At 42.8% G+C, this 25,605-nt stretch overlaps 2 protein-coding genes across 2 annotated transcripts; one reads left to right on the forward strand and one right to left on the reverse strand.

The window, feature by feature from the left end:
* Positions 1-1,293: 1,293 nt before the first annotated feature.
* ear (ENL/AF9-related super elongation complex transcription factor) lies at positions 1,294-18,888 on the reverse strand. The gene is made up of 6 exons (XM_050189233.3): positions 18,710-18,888; positions 17,748-17,925; positions 16,238-16,461; positions 13,141-13,260; positions 6,030-6,203; positions 1,294-3,692 (listed from the first exon to the last, which is right to left on the reverse strand). Exons 1-6 carry the CDS (start codon positions 18,725-18,727, stop codon positions 2,247-2,249), a joined length of 2,160 nt encoding a protein of 719 aa, XP_050045190.1. The 5' UTR covers positions 18,728-18,888; the 3' UTR covers positions 1,294-2,246.
* Positions 18,889-18,965: 77 nt separating this feature from the next.
* Polr3G (RNA polymerase III subunit G) lies at positions 18,966-25,534 on the forward strand. The gene is made up of 5 exons (XM_050189238.3): positions 18,966-19,220; positions 19,377-19,560; positions 19,822-19,946; positions 23,463-23,606; positions 25,344-25,534. The coding sequence occupies exons 1-5, from the start codon at positions 18,978-18,980 to the stop codon at positions 25,431-25,433; spliced, it is 786 nt and encodes a 261-aa protein (XP_050045195.1). The 5' UTR covers positions 18,966-18,977; the 3' UTR covers positions 25,434-25,534.
* Positions 25,535-25,605: the final 71 nt, after the last annotated feature.

The following is a 25,605-nucleotide window of genomic DNA, read 5'->3' on the forward strand; positions in this document are numbered from 1 at the left end:
TATGTCATGCATTTGTTCAAATTTAGCTCAAGATCTTCAAAAGTGTTCATTCACCTCAAACAAATACATAGGATCATTTGCATAAATAAAATATGGCCACTTAATTCATTGATGTTCTCAGTTGCAAAGGAGACTTTGTTAACGCAAGCAACACACTTGTTTGGCTGCAACAGTTTTGCATAAAAATTTAAAAAAAAGTTACAGCCTGCCGAATATGCAGTTACTACTTTCGTAGACATTGCCTTTCATTATTTTCCAAATTGTATCACAAAGGGTAAGCTAGATACAGGCAGTAGGAATTGGGGCTGCGGTAGAGGGCTCGGGTGGCAGGAGAGGAAAATGGCAGTCACCTTCCACAATAGCGCTCGCACAGCTGTAGACAACACACATATGACGAATTGGCTGATGCTGCACATAGCTACTTGTACTACCACTACAGATGTGCTGGCTAACAGCTCTGTTCTGTGCAAAAATATGCAACCGAACAACAAACGATACCTAAATATCCTCATCGCAACAAATACATACCTTCAAGAATACCATTCTTTTAACAAAACGAACAGCTTTATAGAAGCATTTGGGCTATTCACTTACAGCGACGATCATCGTCACTTATTTCTGCTCAACTTCGTGACATAAACAGCCAGTTCCTCAAGTGATACTAACCAGGTTTGGTGTTGCCCCCATTTTACACCAATATGTGTATAGTATGTTGTTATATGTTTATATGTTATATGGTGTTATATGTTATATGTTGATATATGTTGTTACTTCTGAAGTCATGCCAGAAAGTTCACTGTGAGCAATCTGGGTGAGTCAAAGCTGCTTTTCTGGGAAAAGCAATCGTGAGACAAAATAGTGTTCCATTTTTTTTTAACATTCTGGTGGTTGACTCACCACCACAGGAAGTAACTTAAAGGTAAAGATGTTAAAAAAATATTAAGGAAGATATCTTGTAACAATGAAAAAACAGTATAAGATGAGAAAATTTCTAGCAAGTCATCATCATATCATCATTTAGTGACTTTTTGCTAAAAATGAGGTGTTTGGGCCACGACCCTACAATGGTTAAAAAAGAGACTACCACTGCTGCTCATGAGCACATAATCCAGAACAGTCAGATATACATGTTATAGTGATTTAGTGCCTGCCTATGCTTTCAAAAGAGTTGAGCCACAGCTTCAGAGAGACCTCAGCTGATGCCGTCAACCTTAACCTGAAATCAGAGCTGTGCATCAGATTGTGCCCGCTACCACCCCTCTTAGCCAGAACAACCAATAAGCACTCACAAAATTAAGACAACAACATGCCATATTTATTTACAGTAACTTAGGAATGGGCATGAAAGCACATCAACTTTATATAAACATCACTCTGTAGCATTTTTCATTGGAGCACTTAAAGTCATACTGGTAACAGATGAGTGAAAGATGACCAAAATGATAAAAAATTAAAACTTCACATGTACATGTCTGAGTGAGGGACCAGGTAACCCCAAGAGGCAAACCAGGAAGAGAGACAAGTGGTAAGGAAAAAGGCATGAAGAGAGCCAATGACAAATGTAACCTATTGGAAACGAGAACAGTGGAAGTGTGATGATGATGATGATGATGGAGAGTCAAGACATTGCATTCTTCCCAACTAGCACACAGTGAGAGAAGAGTGGCAATACACATGAAAGAAGATTCCATACACAAAATATCTTGCTTCAGCACCGGTCAAAACAATGTGCTTGCCAAGCTCTTCTTTACACTTAGAAAGAGCTACAAATGACAATATCTTCATATACCACAGTGACATTGATTAATTTGGGCTGCGTCTAAGTGGAGCTGCATTTATCATTACTGCTCTTGCTAAGTGGGAACTCTTAGGAAAATTCAATTTTCAAAGATGACCATTTTCATGGCCTTTGAGCAGCAAATTTAGCAGGAATCACTGAAAATACTGACAAACAAAACTGTCACTGAACCTCCAGCTTTAGCAACTCAATACTTTTTCAGTTTTGCAAATGATAAACCCCACTGCCAATGGATGAATGCTGCCACACAATTTCAACAGGTACAAGAGCTGCACATCCACACCCGGAACATTGCACGTACTCCCATGGGAAACCCCCCACCCACTGTGTGTCACCACGCCTGCGTGGCTGAGAAGCGAGATCCATGATATGGGGCAGGAAGAGCATGCTCTTTGGTGATGAGAGGAGATCCATGACCACACTGCGTCACCAAATAACAAGGACTATTTCACCTGCCATTAAGGCAAGCCTGTAGCCTCTCCAAAGTCATTTTGTCCAGCGCACACAGGTCAAAGTCAAAGGATTCTTCGGTCATCTTGTAAAGGCCTGTGCCCTCGACAAGGTCCACCACTGCTTGCAACCGACGTGGATCCTCTAAGGTGAGGATTCGTTTCTTGAGCTCACGAAGCTCCTGAAGATGGTCGGTTGTGGATGGTGGTGGTGGAGGCAGTGCTTTTGCAACAGGAGCAGCGACTTCTCGTGCTGGTGTTGGTGATGCTGATGGGCTAGACAGTGGTGACAGGAGGTCTTCCTGCTCCATTTCGAGCATGAGCACATTAAGTGGACCCCTTGCAGGGACTGCCGCCACCTTAGGGCTATTTGATTCCTCAGAGGTGGGAGCAGGTGCAGGTGCAGGTGCTGGTGCAGCTGCTGCAGGTGCAGGTTGGTTCGTTGTGGGTACTGGGCTTGGATCTCGAGGTGGTAGGGCGGGAGGTGGTGAAGCAGGCAACGGTAGCAATGGTGATGGCAGTTTTTCAGGTGGCTCTGGTGGCTTCCGATCCATGTGCTCGGGTGGCTTTTTGGGCGAATCTTTTGGCCGGTGTGATTTGGAAGAGTCCTTTTTCTTTCGCTCTGGTTCTTGAAGTCGTGGCTTCTTGGGAGGAGGTGGCGATGGTGGACGGCGTGGTGCAGAAACATTCTTTGAGCTTTTCGAGGAACTGGGTTCAGCAGGTGCAGGTGGTGGTAGAGCAGATGTCTTGTGAGCGGGCTCCTTTTGAGAACTGTGCTCTTTTGAAGAACGCTCCTTGGTGCTTTTGTCCTTCGTCTTATCCCTATGCTTCTGAGATGACTTCTCTGCTCGCCTTGAATCCACTTCAGATGGCCCCTTGTTCTCGGATAATTTAGGTTCAGGAACTTTTGCTTCCACTTGTTTCGGTTCTGGAACTTTTGGTTCAGGTGCCTTGTGCTCGGCTTTGTCTTCGAACTTGTGGTCACCTTTATGTTCAACTTTGTGTTCAGCTGCCTTGTGTTCAACCTTGTGGTCACTTTTGTGTTCAACCTTGTGCTCTGCTGCCTTGTGCTCTGCTGCCTTGTGCTCTGCTGCCTTATGTTCAGCCTTATGTTCAGCCTTACGCTCAGCCTTGTGTTCGAATTTGTGCTCACCCTTGTGCTCACTCTTGTGTTCACTCTTGTGCTCAGCCTTGTGTTCTGGTGGCTTCTGCTCTGTTGCCTTGGCATCAGCCTCTGCTGCGGAGGAAAGTTTTGTGTCACGTGATTTATCCCGTTCTTTGTTTTTCTCTCGTGACAGGTCTTTATGCCGTTCTTTATCCCTGGAGCTGCTTTTGTGTTCTTTGCTGCCAGATGAAGATGACAACTTATGTGAACTTGTGCCACTGGTACCACTGCTGCTGTGACTTTTGCTTGACTTAGACTTTGACTGGCTGCTCTTCTGCTCCTGCAGCATAGGAAAGGAGAAATAAAACATTGTGAAAGATACAAAAAAGAAGCTATTTTATGATGAAGCAATAGCTGAGACAAATCATAACTAGTAAAACCTAGGTACACAGATGAAAAGGGCAAAATACTCCCAAGAATATGCTTTTGTTTAACACACACCTGCAGTTTGACATCACATTCCACTGAAAACATTAAAAACTAGCAATTAGCCCTGTTTATTTCTGCAACGCTGGCTTTAAGAGATCTCTAAGCTGACTCTATAAACCATGGAAAGACGAAATAACAAAACACAAAGTGCGACAAGATTTAAACAATAAATCTTAATGACTAAAGAGTCTTCTGAGCAAGAGATCGAAAAGCGATGCCTTATTTATTTGCATAATGAACACACTTTTTTTCCAGAAAAGGTCGACATCAATTTGAGAGGAGGTTACATTATGCAACGGGAAAAACTCTTGACAGGCTATTTTTCTAGGAGTTAAAATTCTAAAAAGTATGCAGATCCCATACACTGTGGGAATTGAATGAACCAAAGCTTTCTATACTGTTTGCATTAATTGACGATAATTAGCAATGATGTTGACAGCCAAGGTGCAATTTCCTCAGCATTTAGTCCATTACAAGGGTGGTGAGTTGATGTTAAATGTTACCTTGCGTACACAACTGCTATTTGTCAGCATAGTACACAGAACACATAGGGAGACGTGTTTGCTTGAGGCATTGTTGTGCACCATTATTCATTATCTCTGACAGGCTTGAACATTATCATATCCTCACATGGCACATCACATTGTGGCAGAAGCATTGAACTTTAATTGAATTATTAGGCTGTACGTGCGAAAACCTCAATAGGATTACGAGGCACCCCTTGGTGGCGGACTCCGGATTAATTTTGACACCTTGGTGTTTTTTAATGTGAACCTAAATCTAAGTGCACGAGCGTTTTTGTACTTTGCTTTTGTTGAAATGCAGCTGCCACAGCCAGGATTAAACTGCGACCTTGACCATCATGGTCAAGGTTGCGGTCAATGCCATGGCCGTCAGGCTACCACGGCGGGTGCAGAAATGTTGATTTGATGTGTGACCGCTTCCGTAGTGTTGCATAGACCCTACGGTGTTTTAATACGGCTTTACGTCTACACGCCCTGCGTCAGTTGTCCGCTTGACAAATTTGAATGAAGTTTATTTGTCAGAAATAGCAGAAGTGTACCGTATCGTACCTTCACTTTGCCTGCAACCGCCGTTTCCTTGCCTTCTCACGTCATCTTTACCCATCCCCACCCTCTCCCCCTATGCGGGAACTGCAACAGTGGCAAGGCTGTTATTCCCTCTTTTCGCAACTGTGTCGGTTCTACCCATTCTCTGCCTCCTCTCTCTAACTCTTCTCTACAGTTCTATCCACACCCCCTCTGGACTTGCATGTTAGTAGAAAGGTAACTGCTGCAGTTTCTGCAATGCTCATTTTGGGTGGGGGGGGGGGGAGGTCATGGGTAATTAGTAATTACAGCTGTCAAGAGGCTGATGTGGTGACACCCAGGGAGCTCCAGAGGCGATTGTGCCCATGCGACGGGATGGAAACGTCTAAATGAGTTTCTCTTGTCGACTTTCCTCTCTGCCACGCTCCTGCCATGTATATGTACACGCTCTAAACACCCCCCCCCCCCCCCCCCCTCAGCGTGGTTTGTAAGAACACAGCAGTAGTGCAAAATTTGAAGGAAGAGGCTAAGAAAGCTTCACTTTAAAATTGTAACACCAAGCCTGAGCAATGATGAAAAGAGTCACTGCGAAATGACTAACGACTGGATCACATCAATGAAAGTGCACAATCGATGAGTTGAGAATGCGTGTGTCGCCAGTGTTTAGCATCCTTCACTTCAATTCCTCCCCTCACGCAATACTCCTTCGGGGGCCTGTGAGGTAACTGAATAAATAAATAAATAAATAAATAAATAAATAAATAAATAAATAAATAAATAAATAAAAATATATTTGCTGCATCATGGCACCTTCCAATGATATTGTGATGGTCCATGATGCCAGCCAATCACTCCAACGTAAAGTGAACAGATGAACACTGGCTCTGGAGGTCAGGTGCCACTTTTTTATGCGAAGTGATTTCTGAAGACCAAAATTAGGGGGCGGTTTCATTACACAAGTGTGTCTATTAAGTGAATAAATACGGTAGTTCATGGGAAAAATAAAAAATATTCACTGGAAAATATACATCCATGCATAAATTCACACTGCTAGACACAGAATACAACTTTCACCAATCAAAAAGAAAAACCGAATATAAGTAAGCGTAGGCAAACATAAATGTAGTAACTCTACAAACCTTTCCTTTGGATGACTTTTCCGGTGGCATTTCCTTCTTAGCAGCCGGTGTGCTGAACAGGTCAGCCATGGGGTTATGAGGCATTGGTGGAGGAGGTGAAGATGATGATGATGGTGGTGGTGGTGGTAGTGGTGGTGGTGGTGGCTGCTCCACAGGAGGGCTTTTGACCATGTCCTGAAATTTAGGGAAGGGGGGGGGGAACAACAACAACACAACTCAAAAGATTAGGATTTTCACTTACTAAACAGCACTTCAGAAAAGAGCATTCATCAGTACAGTTCTGCGTTCATACGAAGACTGTTTGTTTCGCTCTGTTATTGGCACCCTGTGTGCCATGCAAGCTGCTTCAAGCAAACCAAAACAATGTTACTTAACAGCAGGACCCCCACACACTCAGCAGAATACCATTTCTGAGACAAGCCTTGCATCCTACATTCGTCTGTTTCTATCAAGACGCCATTACAAGCTCTGAGTATTTAAATTCTTCTCTCCATCCACAAAAAGACCATTTGAGAAACAAAGTAACAGCAAGCAAGAGAAAGGGCTACACACATGAAGTAGTATGACAGATACAAAACATTTTGAAAATGCAAACATTTTTGCGTAGCACCTACCAAAGCCATCAAATCAGTCAAAGTATTCAAATAAAAGGGATGGAGGTGGAAAAAAGTCGTGAAAAAGCTGAAAGGTTCTATCTGCACAAACCAGAAGCCACAGCATGCAGAATGTCACTGGTCGCTGATTAAATCTGCTACTAAGTGTGTCCGCGAGGAGACAAAGCATAGCATCGAGATTTACAACACCTGCTAAACTAGATGTCAATAAATCGATCAGCGTCATTCAGCACAATGGTCAGCCTACTAAGTGTGCATGCACATCACACAGCTGCTTTCATTCAGGCCACTCAACTTTCCTTGATCGAAATATGTGCCTGACAGCCAAAACTTTAGGCCTCATGCCTTTGAGAGAGTGGCACACAAGAACGAGCTGAGTGGATCATAGGTGGGCCATGCACTAAAGGCTGGGTTTACCTACCAAAAGTGCTCATGATTGTCTAACGCAGCAGAAACTTGTAGTTATACCTCGATATAAGAAAGTTGGTAAAATCAGCACTTTGCTTCACTGTATTGAAATTTCATTATATTGAAATTTGACTTTTATGCAAATAAGTACAGTCACCAATGAACAATGAATTTTTCTTGGAATGGGCCGCAGAACTTTCCAAATTACTGGGCAATCGAAAAAGACAAATTTCAACAAGAAAAAAAATTCATTTGGTAGAATTTGAATGGTTACATGTCGTGTCAACGTCTTCACACTGGCAGTACAAGGTGAAGCCTGTGAGGCTTTCGCGTCCACTCTGCTGCTGCAGTTGATAGAGTCTATGTAGTGGGACAACGCCGTGGCATGTAAGCTGCGTGTGTGCTCGACTAGGCTGACAGCCATGCGTAACTACAGTCAAGCTTGGAGAGGAGACTCCTCCCCTTCTAGCTAGGAGAGAAGCAAATAGCCAACCACTGCGACTCAACAGCTATGCCATTCCTCTGAACAACACTGTGTTGCACATTATATTTTGGGCCACTGTGAAAAGATGATGAAATGCAAAACAGCAAATTATCAAAAATAGTCTTCTGTGGCAGACTGCATACTTGTGGAGCTGTTCCCAGTATATATCTCAAACTAAACAGATGGTCCAAATTTTCTTAGGAAACATTTTTATTGTATTTCCTTTTCATGCACACTTCTGCTTTGGACCCTTGTTCTCTGCCAGAAGAGGATAGGAAAGGGGTGTTAGGATGGAATATCGAGGCATAAAAAAAATATTAAATCAAGTTATGACGTTTTACGTGCCAAAACCACAATCTGATTACGATTACAATCTGATTACATAGCGGGGGACTCCGAAATAATTTGGACCACCTGTGGTTCTTTAATGCACACTTAAATCTAAGTACATGGGGGTTTTCTCATTTCGCCCCCATCGAAATGCGGCCGCCGTGGCTGGGATTTGATTCTCCGACCTTGTGCTTAGCAGCCCAACACCATAGCCACTAAGTAACCACGGTGGGTTCAAGGCAGACAAATGAGGGTGATGCAGGAGGGAGGCTACTCTCCCATTAACCTGATGGTGACGGGGATACCAATTCTGCTTGGAAACCTAGGATACCCCTATGGAATCCTTGACTTAAGGGAGGAGCGGTCACCATAGCAAAATGGGTTTTTGAGGGAGTTATACCCAATCCAATCAGGTTGAGTCTCCTTTGATATCGTCGCCAGCACCTTCCCACTACTGTTGTTTAACCCTTTTCCATACTGCAGGAAATCACAAAAATTGCACCAAGCTTCCCCGAAAATTGGATGCACAGGCAAGTCACGTTCTCAGTGCAAGCATTCAAGCAGCCGAAAATAAAGCGAAAGACTACGTGCATGCCATCTAGTGTCAAAAACTGCAAGATACTTTTGCTCATGATGACTATAGCTGTCAGCGGTACACAAAGAGTTACGAACACAGTCTAATATAATACATGCTGAGCAGCATGTGGCATTGCACATTACGCAGACAGAATCTAGTGAAGTTGCCGAAGAGGAACGCCAAAAAGGAACACCTAGTGGATCTCCAAAGAGGTATGCGGCGCTGTGCCACTTTAGAGGCAGCCTGTGAAATGTTCTTGCATTTTGGTAAATGAGTGCAGAGGTGTCTAGAAGTGGTACATTACTTCTCGACATCCCTTGAGAATTAATTTTTGCTCAAGCTTATGTTGAAGGAGGTATTCAACTACATCATATTCTTCCTGCAGTTTCCGCACCCGGGCACATGTGTTAAGGCTTCAAACAGATGCCCTGTTTAGGCATCTGTTCAGGGAACCCACTTGACCATGTATTTCTTGTTGGCATGTGTATTGCCTAACACAGTGGTAGATCCCAGAGGTGGGTGAGGGGCTGACACGTCCCCCTCTCTCAGAAATGCCATTCCTCCAGTGCTGACACTCGCACTACTGAACGTGCACTACTGTAGTTGTGGTTTCATGCCAGTAAACATGGCAACAACTTTGTTCATGGCTGCCATGTTTGCCACACTGTGCGCAAAGTTCATGCCCGGAACACAGTACAGCGCCCGAAATTTCAGTTATTTCGAGTATGCATCAGTTTTGGGGTAGTAGGTGGTATTGCTGCATGGAAATTCGAATAGTGCAGGGCCGAAAAATCGGGTGCCTGAAAGGTTGGTTGGCATCTGCATTTGACATTTTTGCTAACAGAAAATGTACAGTTAAACCTCAATTTAACGAACTTCATTATAATGAAATTCTCTATATAATGAGGTACTATTTAATTTAACATATTGTAACTCATTGTCCATAGAACACCATGTGTTTAGAACCTCGATATAACGATGTGCATTTATACACAATTCCAATACAACAAAATTTCACTGGTGCCACGAAGGAATAACAAGACAATAAATAGAAACTTGTGCACATGCAGATGCTCAAATGCTTGAATTACGGAGGGCTGCTGTTCAATGCACCTCTCAAATCACGCGCCAGTGACTAAGAGCAACCGCTGAAGTGGAGCAGCACCCTATTCTGTATGAAGTCCAAGTGCGATAAGATCCTATTGCACCCTGAATGCTGTATGCTTTAGGTGTGAGTGAAAGCATGAGGGGTAAGCTGAGAAGGATGGTAGCGAGATGAGTGCAGTCTTCATGCGCAAGCAATGAGAAAGTGAGGGAGGGCTCTTGCTTGCAGTAACACAATCAAGTGCATGCCAGGGGAGGGGGGTAAGTTGATGCACATTTCCTTTTCTAGCGCAGCAGTGGCTACACATGGACGTCAGCGAGGCTGAGCACAGACGCAACCTGCGTGCACGGTTTTGAGGTGATCTGCTGCGTGTGCTAAGACTGGCTATGCTGAGATAGCATGAATTGTCTTCCCACACATTTAGCACTGGAAGTTGCGTAGTCTCAAGTTTCAGAGATACGTTGATGCGAGAGGCCGATGAAGCACTCGCTCCCCGCAGTCGGGGCTTTTCATGATAGCATTGTCTCGCTGTGGGCAACATGTCAGCTGCGGAGGGGGAGTGGATGCTAAAGCGTGGCTGGCTTTGCTTCGTACTGCTAGTGTGAAGATATTGTCTACACGGCATGAAACCTTATCTTTCGTGGCCGATTTTCAAATTCAACAAAATGAATTAACATAAACGGTCAAATTTTAATATAAAGAAATTTCAATATAGTAAAGCAAATTGCCAATTTTAACGACTTTGCTATATTGAGGTTTAACTGTATAGAAATTTGCCCTTTTATAAAAATGAGTGCAGTCGCCAATAAATTTTTTTTTTTACACGAAAGGGGTTGAAACATTTTCCAAATTAGCAGGCAATCGAAACAGCAAATTTGAATAAGAAAAAAATAAATTTTGTTGAATTTAAGAGTCAGTGATGAAACATACAGTTTCATGCCGTGTAGACAATACCTTCACACTAGCAGTACGAAGCGAAGCTAGCCACGTTTTCGTGTCCACTTCACCCCGTGGCTGATAGTGTTGCCCACAGTGGGACAATGCTATCATGAAAAGTGTCGGCAGTGAGGAGTGAATGCTTTGTCTGTTTCTCACGTCAATGCGTCTCGGAACTCAAGAGATTACGCAACCTGCAATCCTAAATGTGCGGGAAGATCGCACGCATGAAGCTACGACATCTCGATACGCCAATTCAGGAAGTACACTTCCACAGGGCATGCAAGCTGCGTACGCATTCAACCGCGCTGACAGCGAGGCGAAACTACGGCAGCGCTAGAAGCCGGTTCGGGAGACTCCATCGTGGCGACCGCACACAGTGGCGTTGACTGTACGTATTCGGTAAAGAGATAGCGTCTGTAAACGATTCTGTGCTTTCAGTTTGCCCAAGATTATTATATTGACAATCAAAAAGTTCCCTCGTTTTTGAGAGTACCTACATAAATGTCCAGGAAGACTGCCGCATGGTGTTTTTATTGAGCGCCATAAGCAAAACCTATGAGGAGCGTGCCGCGTGATCCCTCATACTACGCAAGAGAGGCACTTCCGACAGATGGCGACTCCGTAACTCCTCGCCCCCAATACAGAATATGACGCTGCTTTGCCTCGGTGATCGCTCTTAGTCATCCAGTGCCGCGATTTGAGAGGTGCCTTTGGAAGCAGTAGCTTGTAACTCACCTGTTTAACTATCCTTGTCCGCAAAGATTGTCATTTACTGTCTCGCTATTCCTTCGCAGTGGCACTAAAATTTCGTTATACTGAATTCATGTATAAACACACTTCGTTATATTGAGGGCCTAATTACATGATGTTACAGTAAAAGCTCGTTAATTCGAACCGCAAGGGGAAGCCGCTTCAGTTTGAATTAACGAAAGTTCAAACTAACGAAGGTAAAGGAAAACAACAGTACGCTGCGATTTGGAAGCAGTAGGGCATGTCAGAAATTTGGCGTGTCAGAAAGTGATGGTGTGTGCTGCGGGTACATGCCATCTTCAAGTCGCAGCTCTGGGTCCGACTGTGCCACACCACCGATGTCCATTGAAACGAACGTTAGCTGAGGCTTAACACCATCATAAAGAATCGCGACGGCCGGTACATCCTAAGCTGAAAACAGACGTGCACAACCGATGAAGACTGCCGAGACAAAGACGCTGAACATGTGAAGGTGGCGAAGGCCCCGATTCGTCGGTTCTTGATTGCAAGTGCAGCTGCGACGCACTTGATTCGCTTTGTTTTGGTGCTTGCCGCACCATCTGCCGCGCAACCTTAGCCGCTACATTGCAAAGCCTCTGAAATTCGCGACGGGCAAGAAGTTTCGGAGGTCACGTAGAACGAAGAGGAGGCACTCGCCGTTGCCTTATGGACGATCCCGCGCCTGTTAGATTTTTCCCGATTTTGCCTTCTCTCGCCGTTCTCTCCGTTCCAGAGGCGATGCAGCCTTGTGTGTAGGCTGTAGGCGCGTTTCTCTGGCCGTGTGCCAGGCACCAAGCCGCCGGTACAGTGGTGCATTGTTCAAATTATCCATGGTGGAACCTTCTCGCTTTCGAATTAACGGGCTTTTTTATACATAGACTTTTGTGGAGCTTGGCCGGACCAAATCATACAGTTCGAATTATCCATAAATTCGTATTATTGAAGTTCGAATTAACAAGCTTTCACTGTATATGGACAAGAAGTTACAAAAAGTTAACTTCCTTACATTGAGAATTTCATTATATTGAAGTTTGTTATATCGAGGTTCAACAGTATTTTAACACACATGAAAACAATAATTTGCTTCAGTATAACCAATATGACACTGAATCCTGCATTTTCGACTTGATTATAACCGAAGAATATTCAATTGAAATAAAGCATGACCAACCAAAATTTACATATTTACTTCATTACATCTGGTAATGCGTCACATCCATGTTTGTCATACTGTGGTTCGACTGTATGACAGGCTGTGCTGTGTGAGTTACCAGATGACTACCATGAAAAACAACAGTTGCATAACACTCCTAGATAGTCCAACCTACTCAAAGGAATGCAAAAATAAAATGGAAGTGCATAGTGCACAGTGTGGGATGTTGCAGCACTTGCAGCTTCGAATGCTACACCCAAGGGATTTCTTTTTAAGAATGTGTGGCAGATTTACATCAATTGTGCACCAAATAATGCTTTTAGGCCCAGCCTTTGGGCTGTTACAAGTTGAAGGAAATTTGTCTGTCATACCAATATTTCTGATTAGCTGACGATCACCAAAGGGAACACTTTGCTGAGTAGCTTAGCACACCAGCAGCAGCAGGTTTCACGATTGATTTTACCTGAACTTTGACATTACAAAATAACATACAAGAATACAATCAAGTTTGCTACATACTAGAACCACTGTGGATGCAATCTATAGTGCATATGGTATGTTCGATGCTGGGCGCCTTACTGCGATTTGCAGGCAGGCAAGCATTACATACTGCTGCTGATTTACAATGCCGCAACAAGCTGCTCTATGATGAATGTAAGCTTTTTCCCTTTAGGAGGTGTGATAATTCCTGCAATTTTACCATGCTGTAATACTGGCAAACAGTGCATAAAGGAATAGAAGAGGGACATACGCTTGCCATGCGTGGCTTCTTGTGGCCTTCACTTCTGGACCGGGCTGGTGGGGCACTGCTGCGTGAAGGGCTGCCAGGAGGTGCAGGCGACGTGTTTGAGCCGGCACGGTTAGCCTCAGTCTAGAAAACACAATCAATTGCAATGTTAGCAGCTGCCTGCCAGCAAAATTCACCAGTTAGCTATAATACCATAAAGAAAGAAGGAGCTTGCCAGAAAGTAGTGTCTTCTTTGTACAGCACAGCAACACAAGGTGTTCCTTTAATCAATTACATAAAAAACAATAGACATGCAACAGCATTCACAAATTACACAAAGCCATGGAGAGAAATAAATAAAAAGTACTGCTTCATTACAAACACTCTCAACTGCAGCCCCCTCGGGACACCTTGTAGTCCACAGGAGTTTTATAAATGCACCAGACATGTAGTGTTTGGCAATGTACAAAAAGCAAAACATTGCCGCTGAAAGTTGTACAAAAGCATAGAAGTGTATTCAACGAGCGATGGTGAAAAATAAAAAACAACAAGAACTAAATGTTCTAACACAGCAAACGCAATCTACTGAAATGGTGTATTAAGAGCTCGCTGATTAGTGGCATGCAAGAGGTGAAAATTGGTAATAATCAATTCACACTTTGGGAAGTATGTACATGGAAGCACTGCAATGGCATGTGTAGCTACAAAGGACAGCAGAATAGTAAGGTACACCTACGATTCGTCTCTCCAATTCCTTTTCCCACGCAGAGTAGCATGTCAGTGATGTCTATACGCCGGCTAAAACCTCTGCCTTTCATTAAAGGGTTCTCTCTCTCTCTCTCCTGCAGTTCACAAACTTCGTCTCTTGTTCTGAATGACTTTCGTTTTGGCCAACAGAGCTGATTCAGCTCGGTCTCTGTGGATGGTGCAGTCAATAGGAGTGAAGCGAAACTGGAGAATCAAAACAAGTGCTTGTGCTGCCGTTTTCTTTTGTCTCTATGTTTGTCATTGTCTTTTGCTCATGCTACTAATTTGTTAGCTAGGTAAGTTCTTTGTTTAAACACAAGCCCAACTATAGTCCTTACTAGCTGCTCTTAAACAGCCAACAGTTCGATAAAGCTAAAGCACCAAAACACACTTATCACACTGAATACTGCGTAAGAAATCACTCATTATTATGAGTCATGTGAAATGTGTCAATGTGCAGCAATTGTTTTAATGAGAGGATATTCTTTTCCCGATGGTATAGCTTCAGTTCTTCACACCAGCACAATCGATAGTGAAGTCTATCAAGCAGTAGGCGTGCAAACACTATGAAGTATAAAAGCTGCTGTTACAATCCACATGGAAAGTAAAATGGGGAGCACAGAACTGTACGATACTTAAAACAATGCATAGAGCACTCAAATCCAATTCAGAAAGCGCTGCCGCAAATGTTGCATAGAAAATGCTGAATGAAAAATTTCTGGCAGAGCCCACCTAACGATGAATGTCAACGTTCATGTGACTAACATTAAAGCAATGTAGGGACACACCTTGTTAATACTGCCAAATTGCGTAATGTACGAGGCGTGTATGCAGCTGGGTGGAGTCTTCTTAGTCTTTGAGCTCTCACTGCTGCTTGTGGCAGCTGCCAGTTTGGCCAATGTACACTTATCACTGTATTCTCAGATGGACTTCGATTCAAAGCACTTCCTTCATTTAACTGAGTTGAGCGCAGTGCCGCCCCCTCAGTTGAAGATGCTAGGCTTCTCAAGAATTGCCGTGTAGTGTGAGTGAAGCGCAGTTACCACTTCTGTCAAGGTGGAGTGGCAAGTAGAGGAGTTAGTACGGCTGAGCAGAATCTTGTAGATTACATCTAGGGCCAAGCAGGTGAATATGATGTGTAATGCTAACCGCATTAACATAGACTGTCATCTTCTTCCTCTTTGAGTTCCCACGACTGCATGCATACGCAAGCAGAAGTGACCCAAGTTGGCATCAAAGAGGTTCACTGAATAGCGACACACACTCAGTGTTATAGATCCAGTGACCCACGTCGGTCCAATGGTCGGTTTCGAACCCGGTTCCTTCAGCACAGCAGCTCAGTGCTCTACCCGTTAGATCCAAGTTGGTGGGAAAACAGGTGTGGACAAACAAACATACATACTACAAACTGGGTGAAGTTTTCCAAAGAATTCTAATCACATTAAAGATATCAGAGACATGGGCCAGAAGAATGTAACGGTCCTATTGCCAGTCTATTGTTCCTTTAAAAGACAGTGGCTGAGAATCCGGCTGTGTCCTTGGGTTCAGCACTGCTGCAGTTTTATTTGTGGGAGAATCAGAAGATCCTTGTAGTTTATTTTCGACAAAAGAAAAATAAATATCTAAATTCTTGAAATGAAGATTTTTATTTTACAGTTACAAGCTTAAGAAAGATAGAAAATAGGCTGTGTTTTAAAAGGCACGTAAGAAGACAAAATATGTGCAGTGAGATATCTATCATATTCTGATATCTGTAAAGGCTATGTTTTAGAGTAGTGATTGCAGCCATGGTAAACCTTGTATTTAACCTTCTGGGATAACCTGACCATGATACAATCATAATAAGCAAGAGGAAGACCTTTGAAATTACTTGAACCAGGTACACGTATTCGGGCAGGCTGATATAGGTAGCTTATCATGCATATTGTAATATGCTGTGCTTGTCAAAGCTGAAATGGTGTGAAAGGAAATATCATCAGTCCATGCTTCTTAGACCTCATGTGCATTTTGTGCACAGAAAAGAAAGGATGGGCCGAAGCCTCCAGACAACTCTGGATAAGACACTCATCATACAAGCTCGCAATTTCTTAAGTAAATGTAACTCTTGCGACACGACTAATTGTACATTTTGAAAATACATTATATAAGTCAGGATTTTCAGTACTGCTACCAGTGGGTGTTTCTCAAATTTTTATCAGGTTCAGAAACAAAGAACCCTAACAATATCCTTCCCTCAACAAAAGCATTTGTGTCATTCCAATAAGTGCAAGAAAATAAAAAAAATGAGGTTATGCCTACAGTTGCTCAAATGACAGTGGAGATAAAAGAAACCGCTGACAGTGGTAGCAGCAAAGAGCTATTCCACAGCACTCACCCCTCCTGCTTTGAGTAGCTTATGGTAGAAGTCATCAGGTGGGTTGTGGAAAGTGAGCTTCTCACGCCGTATGTTGGAGATTGGAGTGCCATCCATGGAAAGGTACAGGTCGTACACAAATTTGACTTTCTTGGGGTCCTCCCGGGTGCGGAAGTACACTTCCACGGGCATGTTGAAGCCCGCATAGCCACTCTCAGACACTTGGTAAGGTGGCTCCTTCAGCACTGGATAGTGCCCAATGAAGACAGACATGTGAGCTTTCCATGCACAAAGAATCAGTAATTGTACTTACACCTCTCCTGTGTTAAAGTAAGCAGAACTTTTCATATTCTATCTGATCAAAGTGTACTGTTCTAAAATTCAAACCCCCAGCACCACCTAACACCATCTTTTGAAACATCCTGCTTTCAAAATGAAAGGCATGTCACGAGCATGTTCTAGCTACGTCACAATTTACATCTCCAAACTGTCTCCTTCTTTTGCCACACTCACCAAAATGAGAAAAACCAGTCTATAATGCTCTTTTGTCTTTAATTCTTCACCCCTGTTTTTTTATTGCTGTTCACTCACACCTATCAACTACACTCCTTGATGTGCAATACACCCGGATGCCTGATTCATTAGATAGTGACCTCCAGTCAGTTTTAGAATTTGTAACCGTCTTTAACAACATATCTCTTTTGCTCAGTTCCTACAACAGTTTTCCTTATGCTAAGCCCAATCAGAAGTACTGCTCACAATATACACGCAGTCTTGGTACCAACCCTTCGTAGAATTACTTTTTGATGAAAATAAAAAACAAAAAACACAGAGTAGAGAAATTTTGTTGGGAAAGCTCATCTGACGGCATTAATTCCTCTTCACTACTGCAATCTCCATGTTTTTTATCCAACCTCTGGGACAGAGACATGATTTCAGCTAAATTTATAAGTCAGATAGTCCATTTTTGATGACAGTCACACAAAGTAAGATGTGTTCCCCGGATTACTTCATCAGACATATCAATTGTATGTTAGTACATCAATCAGTGAATTCTTATTGAACGTGAACAGCATGTATTGATATCATAAATTTATGATGTGTATTAGAAGTAAGAAAAATGTAGCCACATGTTTCTTTGTCAGCATCTTTCTTGCTATCCAAGGAGAGTTAAAACTGCGTTGCTATCCTAGTCCAAAGCTTGAAAAGTGGTAAACACAGCATTCAATTTCTTTCATTAGTCATGTGCACATACTTCACTTCCATTATGCTTGCGCATATGTGACCTTTAATATATGGTTTCCGGCAGCAGCTGAAGTTTGCCACTTGTGAATGAGTTAACCTGTCCTTAAGTTACTTGTTCAATTTGTATGTTTTACATTGTATTTTATTCACCGACGGTTTCGTATGCTCGGCTTGGTGGAGCCAATGTGAAAGTGATAAACACGAAACCGAGATCAAACTTGCAAGTGACAAGAAACACGGTGGCAGGGGAGATCGTGAAACACCCAAAGCGCGCAGCAGCGCGTACCTCGCTTGGGCTTGGGAAAACTTTCGTGCAAGATGAAGACGACCTTGTCGACGAAGTGCTGGATGTTGCAGCCTTCGGGTCCACGCACGAACACGGTCCAGTCGTGGGTGAAACCCTCGGCCGTCGGACGCGCACGCAGCACGGCCCGATGACCCAATTCCAGCTTCACCTCGATGGACTGCAATAAGGAGAACACATGCTTTACTCTGGCCCACGGCCAACACTGCGAGACTGCACGCTGGGAAGCCACTGGGAACTTTCGGCGTTTCTGAAAGTAAGCCGAGCTGTGAAAGTGTACTGCATGCGTCACTGCGTGCACGAAACGCTTGAATTTTTTAATGAAGCCGGAGAAAATGAGGAGTCATTGTGGAGCACCGCGCCAGTGAGAGACATATCTCACTGGAGCGACAGGGGGGCTGAACCGGGATGACCACTGACGGGAAAGAAGAAAAAAAAAAAGGGCCCGAGCGTGCTACAAGACCAACTTAGCGTATATCGTGTTTCCTCTCTGTTGACAACGCGTCATGTTTTGTGCGCAGTGCAGAGAGCAATGCAGCGCTAATTTTCGCTCAAAGAGACACCGTGCGTAGTATTTTATCGTTTTCGCGTCTGGCATTTCAAAGCATTTGCAACTAGGAAAGCGGTGTACTCGAGCGGGACAGCATTTCCTCAACGCTGCCTTGAAATGCCATGCTTGGGGACGTCAAAATGGATGTGCAAGCGCTCGCTAATTCAGTAGCATGGCAGGTTTTTACTTGAGCTTCAAGAAAACTGACTCAAAGCAACATTCAAAAACGATTTTAGGAAGCGCGTTACCGCCAAAACATAGTGCATGTGCGATATAAAAAAAAACGCTTGCAATCTGAGCTCAGTTTACACTGGACAAGACAGCCATCGAGGTTTATTTTTCTTCCTTTAGCAAAGACGCTAATATGAAACCGGCTAACTGTCGAAACGGTTACCTTCGTCGGTGATGTCATGTTGACTGGAAACTCACGCACACGACGCGGCCATGTTGTTTAGTGCGATTATTGTTTGGATTGCATGAGCCGCCAGATCGTATTTTGGCTTCACAGCACAAAGCGCGTTATTTAAAAACATATGTAATTTATTAAACTTAAGAAAATGCATCATAATTTTGAGAATTGTCTTACATGCAATACGTTTACGTTAAATGCTCTCTCACGCACGTGCACCCTAAATACGCGTGACTCACGCCCCTATATAGCTATGCGCGAACGACAGGGCGCATCTGCATTTCCACGTGCTTGTGTTTGGTTGCGGAAAGTAGAAGAAACTCTTGCACAATCAAACAACATTCCTTCAATCAAGCTAGCATTTTGTTTTACCATGGCGGGACGGGGAAGGGGTCGCGGTCGGGGTGGCGGAATGTCATTCAATGTCGAACAACTAGGTTTGACAAGGCAAGAAGCAGCGCTCACACTCTGCGCGCAGCCTCCACCAACATTCCCGGTTTGTAGTACAGCTACGTGTCTCGTTCCTGCCTCATAATCCCGCATGCCCGACTGAGTATAATAGCTCGTACCAAGTGTTATGCACTGTTTCACATTTCTGCTCATTGAGTGCAAACGCGAGACTGATACGTTTTGCACGGTTCACTGTCTACAGTCCCTAGACTTTTCCCCAGCACCTTTGGTGAATTCGGAAGAGAACACATATCTGGCCGTCCTCCTTCACGAGCAGCACAAGAACCTGCGCGCGTCTAGTTTCAACATTCCTCCGTGCAAGCCGCAACAAACTGTGGAGAGGTACTCGGACCGCTACCGTATAAAGGCGCCTGACGTTATCTATGGTAAGATCCATTCTTCCAGCTGTGCTGACCAATCACGCATGACGCGATCACTGAGTGCCTTCATGATTATGCACTTTATGTAGGATTATACGTCTTTCTTTAGCTGCAGTAGCAGCCACTATGTATAACTCATTTTGTTATGAATCTGAGCATCAAAAATCGTATTAAGTAGTCCTTATGCGAAGCTTCCTTGCTGTGGATTACTTCGAGGAGTGCACTATCTACGAACTGCCATTTACAGTGGGCGCTGTTTCTATGCAGATCTTTCGTACTTCCCGACGGAACTAAAGATTTCCAAGAAGACAAAAAAGAGCAAAAAGCCGGCTAAAGTCTCTGGAGGCCCTGACGCCATAGCAACGGGAATCGACATACAGAAAAAGCTACAAGTATGTATAACGTGCAGTTCGATGTTTCCGCACCGAGTCACATGATGGGTTGGCTACTCAGATGGACAGTAAATATACTAGTCATTGTGCTGTTTGAAATGAGGTTTACTGTTCTAGTGCCCACAGTATGCATGAAGGAAAGGCATGTGTGCTTAGCGCATCAAAAACATTCAGTCATTTGACAGCAGCTTGTTCTTTGGATTTGTGTGTAGCTATCTGTTACACTGCTTTCAGTACAAAATATGTGAAAAGGCACAAGTGTTAAAATCTGTGGCGATAATACCACTGCACGTGACATCCATTAAATGAACAATGTCAGCAGTTGGGGAGGGGACGAGAGGGTTGAGTGGAGATCGAGACTGTAGCATTAGAATGACTGCCACAGCAGGCGTTCATCCAGACAGCTCAATGCTGAGCAAGTAACTGCTTCCCCACTCCTTCGCCTCCAAACTGCCAAACTCTTCCAGTGTTAGGGTATGAAGAGGAAGCTGTAGCTCTAGGACAACTGCGATTTCTCTTTTCAAATACATGCAAAATGCATAAACCCTGTTATGAGACAACTGCCAGATCGAGTTGGATGAAGTTATTCTTTATTTATTAATACTGGAATCCCCTTTCTGGGGATTTTAGAGCAGGGTGGTTTACAAAGTACAATAGTCAACAAAATATGCACAAACAGTCAAACAATACAGGTTTCATGTAAACCTAATAATGCATCAAAATATGCAGCGCAGTCACTCTAAACTAGATACAAATGATGTTAGCATCGGCAGGAGCACATAATGATTAGTTAAGTTATTCCAATCGGTAACAGTTCTTGGGAAAAAAGGAATATTTAAATTCCTTCTAGTAGTGAATTGGGTTATTGATAGGTCATGTCATTGCCTAGTGGCATTTCCAGATGAGAATTTAATAAATTCTGTGCTGTCACTGTTATAATCTCTTCAATTGATTGATAAAGCAACTTAAAAGGTGAGCAGCGATCTCTCTCGCTTAAGGTTTGTAGATTGGCTTTTGACAATAGATCAGTTATCGATTTGTGGCCAAAACTATTAAAACAAAACGAACAGCCTGTTTTTGTGCTCTTTTGAGTTGGTCAATATTTGTTTTTGTGTAGGGGTGCTAAATAATCGCAGTATAATCAAGTGTTGGTAGTATAAATGTCTTGTATGCCAGCAGACGAACTTGACATGTAGAGAGCTTAAGAGCTCTATGAAGGAAATACAGCTTACGGCATGCATTGCTGGTTACAAGATTGATGTGTTTAGTCCAGTTAAGGGACAACAAGGGGAAGGCGGCAGATGGAAATTCAAGATGATGAGCAAAACTAGAACAAGGTAAAAGCGGGAGCCAACGTGTAGACTGTTTCTTAGCTAATTCCGACTGTCTCTCCCATCTTGATGTGACGTGACATCATACGCTTTGTCAAGAGCAACTTATGGATAGTTTATTTCTGCTAGCATTGTTTTAAGGTCATTTAGGTGGTGGATATAATCGTCTTCGCTGTAGATTCTTCTTATTCGTTTCGCCTGTCCAACAAAAATTCCTTGCTTGCAGTGTCACGGGTGGTGACTGTTGCAGTCTCAATATTGCTGATAACTGAGACTGATAACTGTAGAAGCGTCATTCAAAACACACGGAATCATTCTCCACTTCCAGCAGTGTTTTCTCTGCTTCCTCTTTAAATAAAAAGAGGTTGATCCATAAATATTTTCAGAAACAATGGTTAAATTTGTTAATTTTCACTTTTCCTTCCTGTTTGGCTGTTGCCTCGGCTCTCTCCCTTAGTAGATCGCTTAAGAGGGAGCTTTAGCTCGGGCTCAACTTTGTTGTGGCCTATTACATGTAAAACGGGAAAACATTTTTCTGAGATAACCCCTGAACCAATCTTAATGAAATTTGTTGCATTTGAGAAAGAAAGCTAAATTATAGTGATTGTTGGAAGCAGAATTTCAATTTGGGGCCTGAATTTTGTTACAAGAATTTTCAGAAATCCGAAAGTTTGAAAGAAATAGAAGCACAAAGTTGACAAATTAATAGCTACATTGTGTACAAGGGTTCTGCAAAAGCTGTATTTCCATATTACTAAATTTTTGACATTCATGTGTAACATATCAATTTTGGCCGCTTTAAATGTACTATTAGATGCAATTCAAAGAATTGTGGTATCATTTTTCATTGCTGAGTTAGAGTTGTAAACTTGATAGTTTCGTTCTCAGAAAATTTGCAATTTTTGCCAATTTTTAATAAAATACTGACAACCTAAATCGAAAACTTGAAACCAACAGTCACTAGATTTTAAGCTTTTCTTTTAAATGCAACAAACCTCGCCAAAGTTGGTGCAGTGGTTGCCAAGAAAAACGAATTCTTTTGCATGTATTTAGATAAGAGCACTCAAGCTAAAGCTTCCTCTTAATTTCTCAACTCCTTGTGACTCTTGTTTCCAGTTGCCAATTTTGCACGAAAAGTGACGTACAATTAGGGAAAAATCAGATAAGGTAACAAGTGACACTCATATTGCTTGTGGGTTTAATGGTTATTGCAGGGTTTGATGATGGACACTGTTTTGCATGATTTCGCATTTTTTCGCATGAATCTGTTCCAACTAGGCCGACTCGCAGTTATGCTTCAAACAATCAAAATCAGCACAGTAGTTGCCAAAAAAAGATTTCTCCATTCCCATGTATTTAGGTAGGAGCTCCCAAAGTAAAGCTGCCTCTTAAATTGAGTAAAGTTTATTCAGCTATGTTCGAGATGCCTCAAAATGTGCCCATCGTATTAAACCACCTCTGTCATTTCATACTTGCAGATTATTTGAACCGGTTGAACAGTCCTGACAGTTAACGACTGTGCAACAAACTTGCCCAAGGCCTCTCACTTGGGTCATTCTGTAGTGTCTGATGGGGCAAACTTGTGACAGCGTTGATATGACACCCAGTAAATGAGTCACACCCTTAGTCTCTAAGTGGTTGATGGCATAATCAATGACGATCGTTTTAATTCTGATTTTATCATTCGCAGAGAGAGTGCAAAAATAAAATATTCACATTGCCTTTAATAAGACTGTGCAATTTCTTACTTTTAAGTTGAAACAGTGGGAGACTTTTCACACCATGTAGAGGTCTTGAAAGGAATCTATGTTAGGAGTGCTACCTCTGAAACTTTCGAAATCATTTCTGCAGTGTTATTCTGCACCAGCCAGCAGTGGGACACTTGATGCTCATCTTACTGTGATGAGGGAATGAACATGCTATGGCCCGCCGTGGTTGCTCAGTGGCTATGGTGTTGGGCTGCTGAGCACGAGGTCGCGGGATCGAATCCCGGCCACGGCGGCCGCATTTCGATGGGGACGAAATGCGAAAACACCGTTGTACTTAGATTTAGGTGCACGTTAAAGAACCCCAGGTGGTCGAGATTTCCGGAGTCCTCCACTACGGCGTGCCTCATAATCAAAGTGGTTTTGGCACGTAAGACCCCATAATTAAATTTTCAACATGCTATGTCATGGTTCTGTAGGCGCTTGAAGAAAAAGAGGTGGGAGGAGGTGACAGCGGCGGTGAGGGTGAGGAGGAACCTGGTGAAAAGAAGCCTAAAGAAGGGGATGATGAAGAGGAGGAAGAGGGAGCTGAAGAGTTGGATGAAGAGGAGGAGCTGGAAGAGGTAAAGCATTGCTGCCTCCTTGCAGAGTCAGCAATATGTGTGGAGCATAGTAGGGGTTGTATTTTTTGCCAGCTGTCACTTTCATTGCAATGTGATTGCCATTATGTCAGCAAGAGCAGATATGACAGAAGAAACTCCTATGCAGAAATATACCCTGTGTGCATTACTTTAGCATCTTTTACACCAGCTTTATAGAAGGGTTGAAATCTGGGCCAGTTGGTACATACTTGAAGGAAAAAAACAGTCAAAAAACACAAAGGACGAGAGGAGAGGTTCACACCACAACGTGCAGAACGTGCACCGCAACGTTCACACCACCACATGCAGCTTTATCCTTTAGACTCTACTCTGCTGCTTCAGCTAGGTTGAAAAGGCAGGCATTATTTACACTACAAATCACATCTTTGATTAGTTAGCAAAACCTAACTAATCATTGCTTTGTTAACCCTTTCAGCATCACTGACATACTGGTACATTTCTGCATTTCTATCCTGCCATGTTCCTTTTGGCATTCATTTTGTCAGATAGGAATGTGAGGACAGCACAAAGGAAGAACTTTCCATTATCCGTGTCATTTAGTTCTGAACAACCAAAAATAAACCGTCGTGCTCATTTTGTAATGCCGAAGAAAAAGAAAAGACTACATTGTGACCTGACACTCAAAGGGTTAATTATCAAGTAAAGTTCCGATGATTCTGCCTTGACAGTATCACCAAAATTGATTGAATTATCTGGCAGGTCAAATTAAAGAAATGGCAGATAACAAATGCCCAAACACACAAATGTCCAAAACTGACATAGAAATGACGTTAGACCTTTTAGACAAGGTAGAAATTTAATGTGCATCCGATTTTTTTAACACGAAAAATGTAGCATACCTTTGATTCTGGCTGTCGGGAAAAGGTGAAACCAGTAAACGTAGGACTTGTAGTTAGTCTAGTTGGACAGGTTCATCTTGGTAGAAGTGGCACAAAACAAGATGACAGGTAACAGTAGACAACAGGACAGGTGCCACTAACCACTTTATTTTTTTTTTTCAAAGGTGCACAACACTTGTATACGGAAACAAAGTTTGGTTTCACATACATTGCTGCTTACGACCCAAGCGCACTTGCAGAAATGTTACGTTCGCAACAGATGTGAACACTTGGCAACCGTAAATGTTGAAAAATATTAATATTTGAATAAGTATAGCAAAAATTGTTTTACTATTTAAATTCTGACTGTTTATTAAAGAACTTGCAGATTTTGTTCTGCATGGATGCTATGAACAGGCACACTGCTTTATAGTATTGGAAAGGATAATCTGCAACAGACAGCCAAAATGTTCGTGAAGTTTATTCATGGAACATTCATGCAATAGTGGCAGCAATTTCCATTACCATTGTACATTGGTTCTACTAGTTGGTGGCACTGCCATGGTTAGGTCTGAATAATAAAGCAATTCCAGAAAATCGGGCTCAGAAAATTGGTCGAGGACTGCATCTGCATTCTTTATAAATCAGTGTTGCTCTAATTGAAACCAGTTTTGCCTTAATAGCTGCAAATGAAAAACCATAAAATTATTAGCGTCATTACAGCAGTCGTAAACAAGCTCTACAAATCGATCATTTTACAATAAAACTGAAAAGGTGGCAGGTATAGAAATGTAGCAAAAGGTGGTGAACTGTTTGCCTGAATTTGATTTCACAGGTTAACTTGTTAACAATTGTCCACTTTGTTTTGCTCTACTTCCAGGAGACAGACTACATTAATAACTACTTTGACAATGGCGAAGGCTATGGCGATGACGAAGATGACAATCTGGACGACGGTGCTGTCTTCTGAGACACACTAATCCTCGTTTTTTATTAAAGAGTGCAATATGTTGGCCTGTGGTTCAGGTACCAGTTGCAAGCACAATAAAAGTGCTCTTGTTTTGTGTATGATTCAATGCATTCCCTGTGGAGGACAGTTATATTGCATACAAGCTCCTTCGCTGCAGTGGGCTGATATTTGT

The sequence above is a fragment of the Dermacentor andersoni genome, chromosome 2 (assembly GCF_023375885.2).
Source record: "Dermacentor andersoni chromosome 2, qqDerAnde1_hic_scaffold, whole genome shotgun sequence".
NCBI classification, from domain to species: Eukaryota; Metazoa; Arthropoda; class Arachnida; order Ixodida; family Ixodidae; genus Dermacentor; species Dermacentor andersoni.